Source organism: Cervus canadensis, chromosome 14 (genome assembly GCF_019320065.1).
Source record: "Cervus canadensis isolate Bull #8, Minnesota chromosome 14, ASM1932006v1, whole genome shotgun sequence".
Classification (NCBI taxonomy): domain Eukaryota; kingdom Metazoa; phylum Chordata; class Mammalia; order Artiodactyla; family Cervidae; genus Cervus; species Cervus canadensis.
The window spans coordinates 12,352,548-12,367,946 of record NC_057399.1 but is presented as its reverse complement, the minus strand read 5'-3'; the positions used below and the strand labels follow the sequence as shown (position 1 = coordinate 12,367,946).

General features: G+C 51.3%; 1 protein-coding gene across 5 annotated transcripts in view; it reads right to left on the bottom strand.

The window, feature by feature from the left end:
- Positions 1-15,399, bottom strand: part of PAX5 (paired box 5) — a 184,568-nt gene that overhangs the window by 145,732 nt on the left and 23,437 nt on the right. For all 5 annotated transcript variants that reach the window (XM_043487197.1, XM_043487199.1, XM_043487198.1 and 2 more), the window contains 2 exons: positions 11,731-11,795; positions 8,138-8,266 (listed from right to left, as the gene is read on the bottom strand). In XM_043487197.1, coding sequence (XP_043343132.1) covers positions 8,138-8,266; positions 11,731-11,795 — 194 coding nt within the window. The remainder of the gene's footprint in view (positions 1-8,137; positions 8,267-11,730; positions 11,796-15,399) is intronic.

Sequence of the window (15,399 nt, the reverse complement as noted above, 5' to 3'; positions counted from 1 at the left end):
CTGCCCGCCGTGAATGAGACCATCTCCTCTACTGTCCCCGCACCTGCCGACCCACACTTCTGCTTCTGGGTGACCCCAGGGCTGACTCACACGCTGCCCCCTGCCCTTCGCGGCCCCCAGGGCTCCCTGGGCCACCAGCGCACGGCCCCGTGGGAAGCGCTGGCGGGGGAGGGGGAGGGGAGCTTGGGTGAAGCAGGTGTGCAAACAACAGGGTTTGGGGGAGGGTGTTCAGTGGTGTCGGCTCTCACGAGGGCTCGCACTCACTGAATCAAAGTGAAACTCGGGGACCCAGGGGCCGGAGGAACTGAAACCGACCCCGCACCCAAGGGACGACCCCGGGCACCAGGGAAAGGCCCACGGAGCCCCTCTAACTGACCACCTGGCCTCAAGCCCCCTGCTTCACCAAGGAGGCCTCAGGCCCTCGTCGGCCGGGGGCTCAGCTGAGGTGCCAACGACGGCAAGGCCGGAGGACAGGAAAGTGGCCAGCCAGGCTGGGAGATGGGTCCTTAGCATCAACGCCACCAAGCGCCTCCCCGGGCCTGGCCTCCCCTGTCTGGCCGCTGTGGACGGAATGACCCCAGTCTCACTGTTGCTCCGAGCTGCCGAGGGGGGGGAACTTCTTGGCCCTGCCTTCTTGCCTCTCCCACCTCACCCACCTCTGGCCAGTCTTCTGACCACATACGCACGCGCACATGCACACACACACACATGCACACGCGCACACACACATGCACACGCACACATACACACATGCACACACGCACATACACACATGCACACACGCACATACACACATGCACATGTGCACATACACACATGCACACACGCACATACACACATGCACGCACACACATGCACACGCACGTACACACACATGCACAGCCCCACCCCGCGTGGCCAGTGCCCTGCCTCCCACAGCCTTCAGCTGCCACAGGCTGGACTTGAGCTGCAGACTTTTTCCGCAGAATCAAAAACAGGACTCCAGAAGCTCAAAGGCAATCAGGTAGGGAAAAACCGAGCACAAATATTGTGAGCAAGGTGAGTAGGGAGCAGTCTGAGGACCCCAGGCCCAGGAGCCCCCGACCATTGCTGCCATGTAGAAAAGCCTGCCCAGTGTTGCCAGACCTGCTGTTTTCTTTCCCAAGAAAAGCCAGACACCCTGTGGGAAATATCCTTGTTTTTAAATGTCAGTAACTAACTCAAAATCATTTTAAATACAGGACAAGCCAAGTAAAGCATGACCAGCAGGTTGGCAGTTGTGTTCAAAGTGATGCTCTCTGATCAAACATGTTGGTCCAGGCCCCTGGCCAGACAAAAAGAGCACTCAGGGAGGGCCCCCTGCATGGGCAGCGTGAGGGTACATGAAGGGGATACCTTGTGGAGGGCAAGGAGGGGACCTGCCCAGCTGAAGCCCCAGAGAGACCAAGACAGAGTGGTGGCCATTTCCTTCTCTCCCTGCAGAGTCTGTCTGGTCTCCAAAGTGGCATGCTGGTCTGGATGAATCCAAGGGCCTCAGCCAGTGGTGAGGCACCAATGACCCACTGAAAAATCCCCCAGGGACTAGACTGACTCTGGAAACCAGGCCAGTCAACAGGCCAGCCTTGAGGACACCATACTAGGTGGAGGGCCTTGCCTGGACAATGGCCCAGAGACAGAAGGGCTCAGACAAGGTGCGGGACAGCAGCACCAAAGGGATGGGGAGGAGGAACAGGAGGCCAGCGAGGGAAGGTCAGGGCTCGTTGTCAAGAGCTGAGGCCCAGGAGTGATGGGCTAATGGGGTCAGGTCAGGGCTGCTGATGGCTTTCAACGGTGGGGGCAACTAATGGGCTGAGCAGAATGGAGGAAAGGAGAGGAGATGAGAAACTAAGATTTGGCCCATCAAATGGCAATAGGGCACCAAGGATGTTCTGAGGAGTCCATTCTGTCCCTCTAGGTTTTCTGAGTTTTCACTGTGTGACCTGGTCAGACCCCTTCTCTTCTTCAAGCCTGTCTTCCCATCTGAATGACGACTAGGGTGACATGTCCCAGGGCCTTCCAGCTCTGATAAGGGCTGGTGAAAACCAAGCTGGTGACCCCAAGCCCGTGGAAGCCCAGCCATCCCAGGCCCAGGTGTTCTGCCTTCTGCCCTCCATCCTGGAGGTCTCCATGTCTTATGTATCCAAGGCCTCACTTCATGGAAGACTGAGGCTTAACCCTTTCAGTCTTCCATCAAGGGGGCTAAAGGTCCGGAAGGAAAAGGAAGCAAAGGAAAATGAGTGGCCCTTTCCTTTGCAGCTGACACCTGGGGGCGCTGTTGTTTAGTTTTGGCGCCCAGGGGGAAAGACAGTTACAAACAGGAAGTCGGTGGGGGCAGGTCAGCCAGTTTCAGCTGCCAAATAGAACTGCGGATGGAACCTGCTTGCCCTCAGCTTGTGACCGGCCTCACACGCCCTCAAAGCCCCAGTCTCCCTCAGTGGCCATTTATTAAATTCTTAACTTCCACCAGACCCTGGAGCTATAAACCCTTTGCTGGAATGACTTCATTTTATCCTCACAACAACACACAAAACGTGGGCCCCCTCTACTTTCCAGGTAACAAAACGCAGGCTCAGAGAAGTAAGTAACTTGCCAAAGATTTCACCGCATGGAGTCCTCACACCAGCTGGTCCCTGGCCTGTGAGCCTGGGGCCTGGCCTTAACACCTCGTCTTATTTATCGGGGCGGAGGTGGGGGGTGGCTACAGAGATCACCAGTCTCTGGAATGGTGATGCCACAAGGGTGCCTACCACTCAGGAATCCCGAGGTTTTCCACACATCTCATTCCCTGCTGGGAATCTGAGCAGAGTCTCTGCACCTTCTGCTCCAGCCGTCTGCCTTCGGACCCAAGCCCAGGAGCAACAGACAGTGTCTGAGCGTCAGTAAAGGAAAGGAAGGCCGGGGCCTGCCCTGAAGTCAGAGGGTCCCTGGGGCCCTTCGTGGTCTGTGAACTTCTGAAACCCCTTCCCTCCCCAGTATGGCTCCCACGGAGGTCTGCGCTGAGGCTGTTGGCCCTGGAGAAGGAGAGAGAAGAGCTGGTGAGAGAGAGAGAGAGCTCATACAAGAAAAGAGGGTGAGTGAGTGTGAGGGTGAAAGAGAGAAGAGAGTGAATATGAGAAAAAGAGTGAGAGCTGAAACGAGACAGAAGGGGACACAGAGGAAGTCCCTTAAACAGGACATAAACAGAGGCGGTGAGGCCCAAACAAAAGACACAGGCGGAGGCCCCAAGGCAGAGATGAGTCACCCCCAGAAAGAGGGGTGGACGCAGTCATGACAGGAGCCCCCGCTCCCTGCTACATGCCCCCAAACCTCCCCGCGAGGGTCTTGCTAGACTTGGCATCTTCTCAAAAGGACAGGCCTCTTCCTGTGCCCTCTGTCCCCAGAAGGCAGCCCAGGGCCCAGAAACTCCACCTGCAGTGTACCCCCTACTGCCCCCAAAGAAGCTTCCAGCCCCCACAGTCCACACCAGCGCTGGATTGGCCAGCTTCCTGAGCTAGTGAAAGGGATTCGCACTCCGCTGACCTCGGTGTGTGCGGGGCCTTTCAAACCGGGGGGATGAGGGAAGGGGGAGGTCGAGGGGACCTGAATGGGGGCCCTGGAGACAGCGGAAGGAGGCCCCACTAGAGATCAAAGGCCCAGGAAGGAACAGAGGGTCTGGGGCTGCCCTTTCACCCATGGCCGCTATTCACAGCTCTGCCCGCTCTGCCAAGTCCAGCCCCACCATCACCTCCTCGGGGCCTTCCGGGAAGGGAGGCACTGCCCCGGGCTCTGTCCCCCTCGCCCAGCGGGATCCCTCAGGTCCAGGCCACAGCTTTCCCCACAGACGCCCTCAGGACAGCCCGACCCAGAGATGGAGCTGCCCCTCCGTCTGGGCAGCACCCCAGCCTGACTCTCAGCCATTCACAAGCCTCCTGAGCCCCCGTGCGGGGCCCTGGGCCAGGAGGCCAGGCTGAGGCCAGAAACAGGTGATGCAGCTCCGCCCAGCCAAGCCCACATGAGGGCCAACGCAGAGCCAGACAGCGGGAGGGAAAACAAGGAGGCAGAACCAATCTGGAATGCCAGGCAGTCACAGAAGCACTTGCCACCCAGATTGTAACAGGCCTCAAAAGTCACGGAGTCCCAACCAGAATGCTTTCTTTGGCTCTTCTGCCCCCAACCCTGTTCATGCCTCCAATGATGGGGAGCTCGCTACCTTTCCAAGCTGAGGCTTCTGACCTTGGTCCAGCCTGGCTCTTGTCTGAAAGCCGTTCCTTGCCCCGAGCCATGATCTGCCTGCCTGTAGCTTCCTTTAGCCAACCCCAGCTCTGCCCTCAGAGGCCCCATGGACCTCTGCTGCCTCAGCCGCAGAACCGTTCATCTGAGATTTGGACACAGTGGCCACGTCCTCAAGGCTGGTTTTGGAGGCAAATGCCCCAGGAAGAGTCCTAGAATTTCTAGGCTAAAAGGGCCCTTGGCAATCCCCTGGTCTAATAGTATTCTAACTTCTTTGTTCTTGCTAAAGAATGGTTTGCTCAAATTGAGCTTTCCATGGAAGACAAAAATAACCAACAGAAACATTCCTGGTTGAGGAGACTAGAGACTCCCCTCCTCCTCCACCACCACCATCCTCACTAATTGTGAACCCTCTACAGGCACGTGACCAATCCATTCCACCAAGGACTGTTTACTGAGCACCTACTACGTGCCAAGCAGGGTGTCCCTGGTGGCTCGGTGGTGCAGAATCCGCCTAACAATGCAGGAGACGTGGGTTCAGTCCCTGGGTCGGGAAGATCCCCTGGAGAAGGAAATGGCAACCCACTCCAGGATTCTTGCCTGGGAAATCCCATGGACAGAGGAGCCTGGCGGGCCACAGTCCGTGGGATCGCAGAGTTGGACATGACTTTGTTGCAACTAAACAACAATGCGCCAAGCACTTGTATTCAAGCCACGTCATTCAGTACAAAAGCCACTGAAATGTGGCTAAGTGCAACTGAGGAAATAAATTTTCATTTTATTTGATTTTAATTCATTTAAGTTTGAAAACAGCCATGCAAAACATTTTTCCTTTCATAAAGTGCCACTTCCTACGAGAACCCTTCCCAGACCCTCTGGGTCGATGTCAGCCCTTCCCTGCTCTGCCCTTCTGCTCTGGGGGCATCCTCCCATCACAGCGTCCCCCTACACACTGCCTGTCACAGGGACTTTAGGTTGCCACTATTGCCCACCAGCCTGCCAGGTCTAGAGGCCAGGTCCTCTGTAATGGAACTCTCCCATCACCCACCCCCACCTTGAACCCTGGGCAGGAGCGCGGAGCCAGGAAATGCCCACAGGGTAAAATCCAAGTCCAATGGGAGGAGACTGAACCAGAGTTGAACAAGCCACTCCGCTGTGTACAGCCTCAGTCACCCATCTGAAAAACGGGATGAGGACCCTCAGCTGTCTTTCTTTTGGCCTTTTATTGCCTCTCTTGCCCCATGGCCCTTCACTCAGTCTGCTGAGAGCTCCTGAGGAAAATGGTGTGATGGCCCACAGCCTCAATGCGCCAGAACCCAGTTCACCAGCATTTCCCCAGTGACTGATTTCTTACTTTCTCACCACACTCTTGGCAGCATCCAACCTGCTGACCATGCCCTTTTGCTTGAAACCCTCCTCACACCATCCCCAGGCTTGGTCCAGCCCAGGGAGCTGGGGAGCTGAAGCCTCAGGGGCTCTCTCCACTCCTCTGCCCACCCAACCCCCTGGCCACACCAACTCTGTGACTTTGCCAACATCATGGAACTCCATGGGGCCTTGGTTTTGTCCCCTGTGAAAAAGGGTGGCAATCTCCACCTCTTCAATTCCTTCTAAATCCAATGCAAGGATTCAGAGAGGTATAGGGGGAGGATGGAAAGGACAGTGGGGAGCACCTCACTATACTCCTCCCAGGCAGTTTGCTGCTATGAGCAAGGGCGCTTCCAGCCACCTCTCTGCCCAACCACAACCACCCTCAGTGATGCAGGGCAGGGAGTGGGTGGGGGCTCTGCTTGTGGCTTGGTCTCCCAATCTTTCCAATCCTGTAAGCTTTCAGGGCCATCAACTCATTCTCCCTTAGCCCCAGACCACAGACGGGGTCTCCTCCCAAGTTTTTCTGGGGATCAGGGCTCAATCATAAATTCCCAAACTGAGGATCTGAAAGATCATCAAACCCTGCATCTGATTCTTGATACTCTTACACAGCAGCCCAGCAAAAGGCCACCGAGGCTCTGCTAACACACCTCTGGTGATGGGCACTCACTACTTCCTGAGGCAGCCCCTTTTTGCCCTAGACCACGCTCATATTTGTAGACTTGTACTCTGAGCTGAAATCTCTTCTGCATCTGTCTCACACTGGCCTTTGAGGCTAAGCAGCAGTCTCATTCCTTTTGCCTTCCATGTCAGCCCTCCAAATATTTGAAAGCAACAATCCAGCCCTGCTCATTCTCCTCCTCTTGGTACCAAAACATCCTTAGAGCCCTAACATGTTCCTCCAAATACCCCTTCATCAGGTTATCCCCATCTGGACACATCCCAACGTGTCACTGTCCCTCTTCAAGGTCAATACTTTGGGTCACAGCCTTCAGGAAGGATCTGCCCAGCACAGAGCAGTGTAGACGAACAACACCCACATCTTGACCACTCTACACCTTCTCAAGCAGCTTGGGAGGCTCGAGTGACCACTCACCAGAGACCGAAAGCCATTAGCGTGCTCAACAAACACAGTGACACAGTCTCGCCAATTCAGGACCTGTGTGTTTGATGGTACACATCAAACTCAACTTTTCTTTTTTTCTCTTCGAAACTCTGCCTCTATCCCTCAGCCTCTGAGGGAGCCTCAAATACCCGCCCCTCCACATGATCAAACACAGCAAGCCCCAGCTTGGGCACAACTGCAGTGAGTCCAGGTGACAATGAAGAGATGACACCATCAAGCCCATAAACCAACAGAGAGGGTAGGCCCGCTGCCTCCTCCAGGAGCACGGCCCAGCAAGCCGCCAAGGAAAAGACTGCTGCATCTGCTGACATCAGGAGCAGGGGGAGAGGTGAGGCAGGTTCCAACGGCCGTGGATCATCTCCCATAGCCCGACGCAGAAGCCGTGGGCCCAGCTCCTGCCTGGCCTGGAACACACGGACCACAGGCCGATCCACCACTGGGCCGACTCAGCTTTCTAGTTACGGATCGTAAGTACTTAGGCACATGCGCATACAGAACATACATCCCTTACACGGAGTTGAGAAGGGGAGCTGTGCCAAAGAACTGAATAATTGAATCAAGATTTCTGTCACGCTGCTCTCAGGCCCTAAACCCTGGCTTTTTTTTTTTTTTCCCCTTTCCTTTCCCGACAAAGGTTTTGCAGACTCCCAGGGGGGTCATTTCTCCTCTCAGACCCAGGAATGTCAGCCCAAGCTGGCAGCCCACCCAGGGAAAGATCAGGGTTAAGGTGGGCCAGTGTCCGGGACAGAGGCAGCCAGTTCTGGAGGCTGGGGCAGCATACTGAGGGTTGAGAAAAACCAACAGGGAAGATTGACATCTATTTAATCCCTGGGAGGCCCCTGCACTCCTTCCTTCCAGGCCCTAAGGGCAGAGATGAGATTACTCACTTCCTCAACCACCCACTCCCAGCACTAGCTGAAGGCCTGGGAGGGACCCCAGCCGCTAAGCCTACTACAGCAGGGGTGCCCATCTCTCTGTGCCCAGACCCTTCCTCTCCTCAGAGGTCCCCCCAAAAGGGGCCATTGCTGCAGTGCTCACACCCCCACACCCTGCCTTTGGGCATCACATCTGCCCAGGCACCGGCTTCTCAGAGGCGGCAAAGCACAGGCCAGGGAGTTCTGCCAGGCCCGCCTTTCCCTCCAAAGGGTGAAGATGGGAGGAGGCCAGGGAGAAGTCCAGTCCCAGCCGGGCCCCTCGTCCTCTCCCAGGAGGCTTAGCCCCTTCCCTCTCCCAGGAGGCTTAGCCCCTTCCCCGAGGGTCAGGTGGGGCTGGGCCCGGCGCCTCCAGAGCTCTGCAGATAAGGGGAGCGCAGAGCGGTCGTCTGTGCTCCCGCCCCTGACCCAGGGCCTGGAAACAGATCCCTCAGAGTCGGTGGGCCCAGCCCCGACGGCGCGCGGCGGCGGCGTCTCTTACCTTCGTCTCTCTTGCGCTTGTTGGTGTCGGCGCTGGGGGATGTAATGCCCAGGATGCCGCTGATGGAGTAGGAGGAGCCCGCCGAGTCCGTGCTCACCGAGGACACCTGCGTCACGGAGCCCGTGGACACTGCGCGGAGGGAGAGGGCGGTCAGGGCCCGGCAGGGGGCTGGGGGGCGGCTCCGCGGAGGAAGGCTGGGCCCCAGCCATCGGGCCAAAACCAAGGCGCTCCCCCAACGCCGGCTCGGTGGGGCCGCGCGGAGAGGGCGGGGGCGTGCTAAGGGTGCCTCCCCCAGAAGGCAGCCACACCTGAAAGGTAAGAGCGCCCCCCTCCCAGGAGAACTGACAGCGGTGAGAGGAGCTCACACCCAGCCTATCCGAGGATGCAGGAATCAGGGGGATGGAGCAGAGAGCCTGGGGAGCTGGAACCCACAGCCAGCCAGGGCTGAAAGCAACCTACCATTTAGGCAGGCTCACTGCCTATTTGCACATGCACCCATCCACGCAGACATAAGTATCTGCACACTCACACACACAGCTAGCAAAGCACCACATGAAGACTGTCTCTTTTTTTAATAGCTCCTGTCTTTTCTCCTTCCAGTTTACCTGGATTTTAATATTAAAAGTGAAAGTGAAATTGCTCAGTCGTGTCCAAATCTTTGCGACCCCATGGACTGTAGCCTACCAAAATCCTCCGGCCATGGGGTTTTCCAGGCAAGTCTACTGGAGTGGGTTGCCATTTCCCTCTCCAGGGGATCTTCCCGACCCAGGGTTCAAATCTGGGTCTCCCGCGTTGTAGGCAGACACTTTACTGTCTGGGCCACCTGGGAAGTCTTATATATATATTATATGTATATAATATATATATGAATATACTCTATGTTATATACAATGATATATAATAATGTTAATCTTTTCTGAGAACTTACTCTGTGCCAGGCATTCTTGCATTATCATATTTAATTCTGAGAACAAACTTATAAGTTAGGTCACTGGAAAAGTACGGGAACCAAGGCTCAGAGAAGGTAAGTGACTTGCCCAAGGTCACACAGCTAATGAGACAGTGCAGTAACTGGAACCCAAGAACTAAAGTCTTAAGCCCTGTAGTAAGCTGCTCCTCACTAATGAATCATGAAAAAACAATAATATGCTTCACATGAATAACGTACTTTTCGTTTGATGCTTGCAATAACTGAATGCTATTATTCATTCTCATTTATCAAGTGAGGAACCCGAGCCTCCATACGGCAGAGTGACTGGCTCAAAGTCATCTCACGGATAAGCAGTAGCACCAGGGCTCAGCCTTGGGTCGTCTAGCTTGAAGTCTAGATTTCTTCTGCCCCAAAACGTGGGTTGATGACTTACTGTGACTGAGGTATTAATATCTAAGTTCCTAAGAATAAGAATGGGGGAGGGGAGGTTTCAGCAAGTTTCACATTAACTCCTGGCCCCAGAATCTAAGAGGGAGACCCTTCGGTCATCAGGGTCCTCTCAAGCCGTACAGCTGAATTTTCATTTCTGGGCTGTGGGAATTCTTTCTCGGTTCATTAAAACCTGTAGACCAATCTCAGGCACATTTCCTTTGGCTATAACTAGCTGGAGGCAGGTGGAGCTGCTTTTGACTCTAAAGCGTAAGAAAGTATTGGAGATGGTGGTGATCCGTTGAGAAGCTGTTTGTTGCTTTCCTTGGAGCACATCCAGCTTTTGCCCCTCCAGACCTAAGGGGAACAGAGCTTTCTTCTCATAGTTGAGTTTGATTTTAGATCTTCCTTAGGAGACACAGAAGTAGAAATCGTTAACTTCTCTTTTCCTTCACCAGAAGAAGTGCCTCAAAATAGATTTATGCAAATCTCACAACCTTTTTTGTGTTAAGGTGCAAAGAACAGAGGAAGAAAGAAGATCACAAGTCATTTGATACTTTAAACAACAACAACCACATGTAACCAAGGTTCACCATGCTGCTGACAGAGCTGATGACATTTGTTCCAATATTTTGTGATCACACTTAGCTCAAAAGACCCAGGTTCCAATTCTGGCTCCTCCACTGACTGGCCATGTGACCGAGGGCTAGTTATTTCATCTCTCTAAAGCTTCCATTTCTTCACTCTTCGATAAGTTTATAAACTATTAGGGGCGGCCCACACAGAAGATATGGTTTTTATACAAATTTCTGAGATAAGGCATTCTGCTGTCCAGTGGAATTATTCCTCTAACCCAACTGGAAGAATATTATCAGTTACCCTTAGTAGTCATTGCTATAGGACCTGAAATACTTAAAGCTGCAAATGAAACCCCAGACACAGCCATCTCTCCAGAAACTTTCCTCACTCCTCTTCACTCCAGCTCAGCACGGCTGGTCCGTCCCTCTCTTCTGTTCCCAGTACCCTGTGCTTTCTTCTGGAGCCTGATCTCAGCGTTTGCAAACTTCTCTTTGTAATTGTCGTTGTTCTTGTTGTTCAATCGCTAAGTCATGTCTAACCCTTTGTGATCCCATGGGCTGTAGCCCATCAGGCTCCTGTATCCATGGGATCTCCCAGGCAAGAATACTGGAGCGTCGCCTTTTCCTTCTCCGGAGGTCTTCTCAACCCAGGGATCAAACCCACATCTCCTGCATTGGCAGGCGGATTCTACCACGGAGTCACCAGGCAAGTCTGAAAACATCTGTGGAAACCTGGGTTCTTTGTGATAGTCCCCACTAGACCAAGAAGCCCTTGAGAACAGGGGATTTTGTCCCATTCCCTTAATGATGTTAGTCTCCACAACAGGTTGCATAGCAGGGGCTTAGCCAATGCTTTTTGGAGGGATTACTAAATGAAGAATGATTTTATGTAAAGGAGGAATTCTGTCTTACTTTGATGCAATCAGAGATCTTCACGCTTTCTCCCAGCTAACCAGAGGTGTTTCCCTTATCCCAGGTGGAGAAATAATACACCTTGAGTAGAAACACGTCATTTCATCTCAGGATCTTTGCAGGGAAGGGAAGGCAAGGGAAACTTCTGAATTCCTGAGTAGTAGGAAATATAACTCCCCTCCTTGGTCACGGTCAGACTTTACCCATGAGTGTCAGAAACCCCGGTGGCAGCCCTTGATAGTTTACGGAGCAACGAGATCGAAGCAAGAGAGAGAGAGAAAGTTTAGGAAGTTTTGCCACATCTTCACTCAAGACTGCAAGTGCACAAAGAATTGTAGAAGGGCTGGTTGGTAGAAGAAAAAAACACATTCAAAACTACTTACTGACTAATGATGCAGAAAATGTTATGAATAAGTATCCCTTTCTTGATTTATTACTTTAATTATCTGACATTCTATAGACCCCCATTAGTGGATTTTTTTTTTTTTTTTGGCTTAGATTTCAATTTTCTGTCTCATGGTGAAAGCTATTTATCATAATAATCAGTAAAATTCAAAACCTTTTAGCAGTATTTATAAAATTCATTTACCAGGTTCAGCCCTTGGAGAATGACAAAGAAGGCACATTAGTACGTGTGCCGAAGTGTTTTATGCAGAATTATCTGTCCATAAGAATGATTAAAAGTTCTTTTGAGTACTTGGAGCCCATTAGATTTTTAGATTTTTTTTTTTAAAAGTTCTTACCTATGCTGTGACTGGACGCTGGAACCGGCTGGTTGGGTGGCTGTTGTACCTTTGTCCGGATGATCCTGTGAAAAATTGAGAAAAAAAAATTGCTATTTTTACCGTCACAGCAGAGAAGAGATCTCAAGTGGCAATGCCAGAAACCCATATCAAGTTGGGTCGCGGACTTGGGAACAGATTATAAATCCAGGTCTGGAACTGGGGGTTTGGAAAAATTATAGATTAGTTCTAGCTCAGCCCCTACCTCCCTGGGTGTCTTTGGGTAACTGGCACCCCTCTTGGGGCCTCAACTGCCTCTTCTGTAGGAAGAGATTGATGTGTTAATATTACAAATAGTCATCCTATTCTTGGAGCAGCTTCAGCTCCATCAGGAACTCACTGAGCAAGTTAGGAAGTTACTTCTCTTGCCTGGACCTCAACCTCCCATCTGGGGAATAAAGCCACTGAACTCGGTGACCCCCCTGTCCCCTGGCAGCCCTCACACTCTGGTTTCTCTGCCTTAGAAAGCCACAGGAAGAACAACATCCCTGCCAGGTGGCACAGGGGTTAAGGATCTGTCTGCTGATGCAGGAGACACAGGAGACGCAGGTTCGATCCCTGGGTTGGGAAGATACTCTAGAGGAGGAAATGGCAACCCGCTCCACTATTCTTGCCTGGAAAATTCCATGGACAGAGGAAGCTGGCAGGCTACAGTCCAGGGGGTCACAGAAGAGTCAGATATGACTGAGCTACTGAGCACACATGCACACCATCAGAAATTGTCAAGGGGGAGAGGGGAGCAGTGTGAATGTTGCTACAAAACTGGAAAGGGTCAAAGTGCTGCCACTTTAACTCTGGCCTGGCTTGGCTAAGAGGAAGCCTGGATTACACAGAACAGCGGAAAGGCTCTACAGAGCTGGAGCCAGGGCTGTCCTGCATGGCCTTCCCGGAGATCTTGCTCTAGTTCTAGGGTGAACTTGACTCCAACCCTGGGTAAGTCCACTCCACTGTGGGGGCCTCAATACAATGAGGGAATTGGAACAGACCACTCTTGGCTTACTTTAATCCATCCTTTTTAGATAAAAAAAAAATCTTATCATAAAGCCCAGTGTATAAAATGGTCAATAGCAGCGGCACCTTCCCTTCGCTACCTGGCAGCTCTGATGCCTTCAGCAGAACCTCGGGCTCTTAGTAAATTTCCAGCTGGGACAACACGTGAGGCCTTCATGAGACCCCTGAGCCCAATGCATTGTAGAGCAGCTGAACAAAGTGAAGTGAAAGTGAGTGAGTCACGCAGTCATGTCTGACCCTTGGCAATCCCACGGGCTGTAGCCCACCAGGCTCCTCTGTTCAATGCAGGAGACACGGGAGAAGCAGCTTCGATCCCTGGGTTGGAAAGATACCCTGGAGGAGGAAATGGCAACCCGTTCCACTATTCTTGCCAGGAAAATTCCATGGACAGAGGAAGCTGGCAGGCCACAGTCCATGGGGTTGCAAAGGAGTCAGGGATTGATGTGCCTGGGATTCTCCAGACAAGAATACTAGAGTGGGTTCTCCAGGGGATCTTCCTGACCCAGGGATCGAACCCCCGTCTCCTGCATTGTAGGCAGATTCTTTACCAACTGAGCCACAAGGGAGTGGTTGACCAGGGCCAGGCCAAAAGTCACCTGGGGTCTGGAAGAAGATTCCTTCCTTGGCACTTAGGAGAAGGGTGGATGGTAATAAAATGTGCAGCTGCTTTGGAAAAGTTCTATCCCAGCCTCCAACTGTGACCTTTTAAAGAACATTTATTAGAGTGCTTCCTAATTATAAAAGTCCTTTGTGTTCATGGTAGACTATTTGGACAAGTATAAGGAAGACATCTAAAACCACATTTTGATGTATTTCCTTTATGCTCGCATTCCTATGTGCATTTGGAAATATCCATTTTTTTTCTTAATAAAATCAGGATTAAACCACGTGTACAAGTCTATGTCCTGCTCTGTTCAGTCAGCTTTATATAAGAAACTTTCTCACATTCCAGAACATTCTTTCTGGAAGTTCGTTTCAGGCTGCACTGGTCTCTAGTTTGTGTACAAGGATGGGGAGAAGAGGAATGGCAGATGCCTCCTCTAAAATTCATCAGGCCTTGGGCCCTGCTCTCTGTGATCTCACAGCTCAACGCTGGGCATGGAGGGCACTCTGCATCCCCAGCTGACAGCCTGGAATGGACGTTTCTGTTCACACCACAGCCCGGCCACGGGCTCTCTGAAGCCCAGGCCACCCGGGCTCTGCAGAGGGACTTTTGCTGTTTTCTGTTGAGTCAGCAATGTTTTGCCTCAAATATCCTCACAGTGTTTGCTTATTTGTTTTCTCCAATATTCAAACCACTTATTTTGACTAAGCAAATAGGGAATGTCTTAACAAAGGCCCAGGAGTGAGCCAGTTTTTCAGACTACAGGAATTAAGCTAGCATCTGACCTAATCTGGGCATGTCTGTGTACGTCACCTTCTCTGTGTATACACGTGTGTGTGTCTACATATATATCGCTAGATGTGTGAACATATATGGAGATGCAAGATTTAACTATATTTATCTATATTTTGATTTATACACATATAAACATATGGTAAAATATATTGTAACTATTTCCCATTGAAGTCCAGCATAAAGTCCTAATTTTCAAAGCATTGTCTTCCATTAAATTCTTACATAGGCAAAGAAAATTATATTTTCCTTATTTTTCTTTAAAAATATTTGTAAATTGTCGGCAAAACATAATCCATTGTTATAAATCATTGAGCGGCAGCTGCAGTGGGGTAAGCAGGCCCCAGAACCAGACTTTTAGAGTTTGAACACCAGTTTTACAATCTGCCATCTGCATGACCTTGGGCAAGTTACTTAACCTCTCTACCTCAATTTTTCCATCTGCAAAATGAGACTAAGAATCATTCTCGCCTCATAGGGCTATTATGAGCATTAGTTAAGTACTTAGACCAGTGGTTGCTGCATAGTAAATTCTCGATAAACGTTAGTTGTTGTTATTTTCATTGGTATCTTCATAAAGAATAATGAATAGCTTCAACCTTAAAAGGTTCATATTTTCCACAAATGCCTTAAAAACACATGGGATCCTCTTGGGATCTGGGGAGGGGAGGTAGTCATACCCACACCCTATTTTAAGGCTGTGGCAGGGCTGTCCTTTATGGGGGGACCTGAACTGTAGGGAACCCTTCAAAGGTATCTCCAGAGACAGAGATTCTGCCCATCTGCCTGCAGCAGCTGCCAGGAAGAGAACAAAGAGCATCATCTTCCACGGAGAAGAAATGGGAGTTGGAAAACGAGACTGTAACTGAATTAGAGTGATTCTTAAAAAACAAAAAATTAACATCAGGACTCATCACCATAAGAGTCACACTCTGGACTTTTCTAAACCAGAGACAATTGAGGCTAATTGACAGTCAGCACTAAGAGGTACAGCCCTTTACTTTACTTTGCCTGACCTTGAATGCCATAGGATCATTCTAGATGGTCCAATGGGGGAGGAAGCTCAACAATCAACGAACTCCTACAAATAAGAAAACTAAAGCCCAGAGTGCTCAAATGACCTGCCCAAGGTCACGTGGCAAGTCAGCTCCCATGCCTGGGCACTTTTCTTTGAACCACATTCAAAGGAGGTGGGACATTAGCAGAGGCACTAAATACTTCCT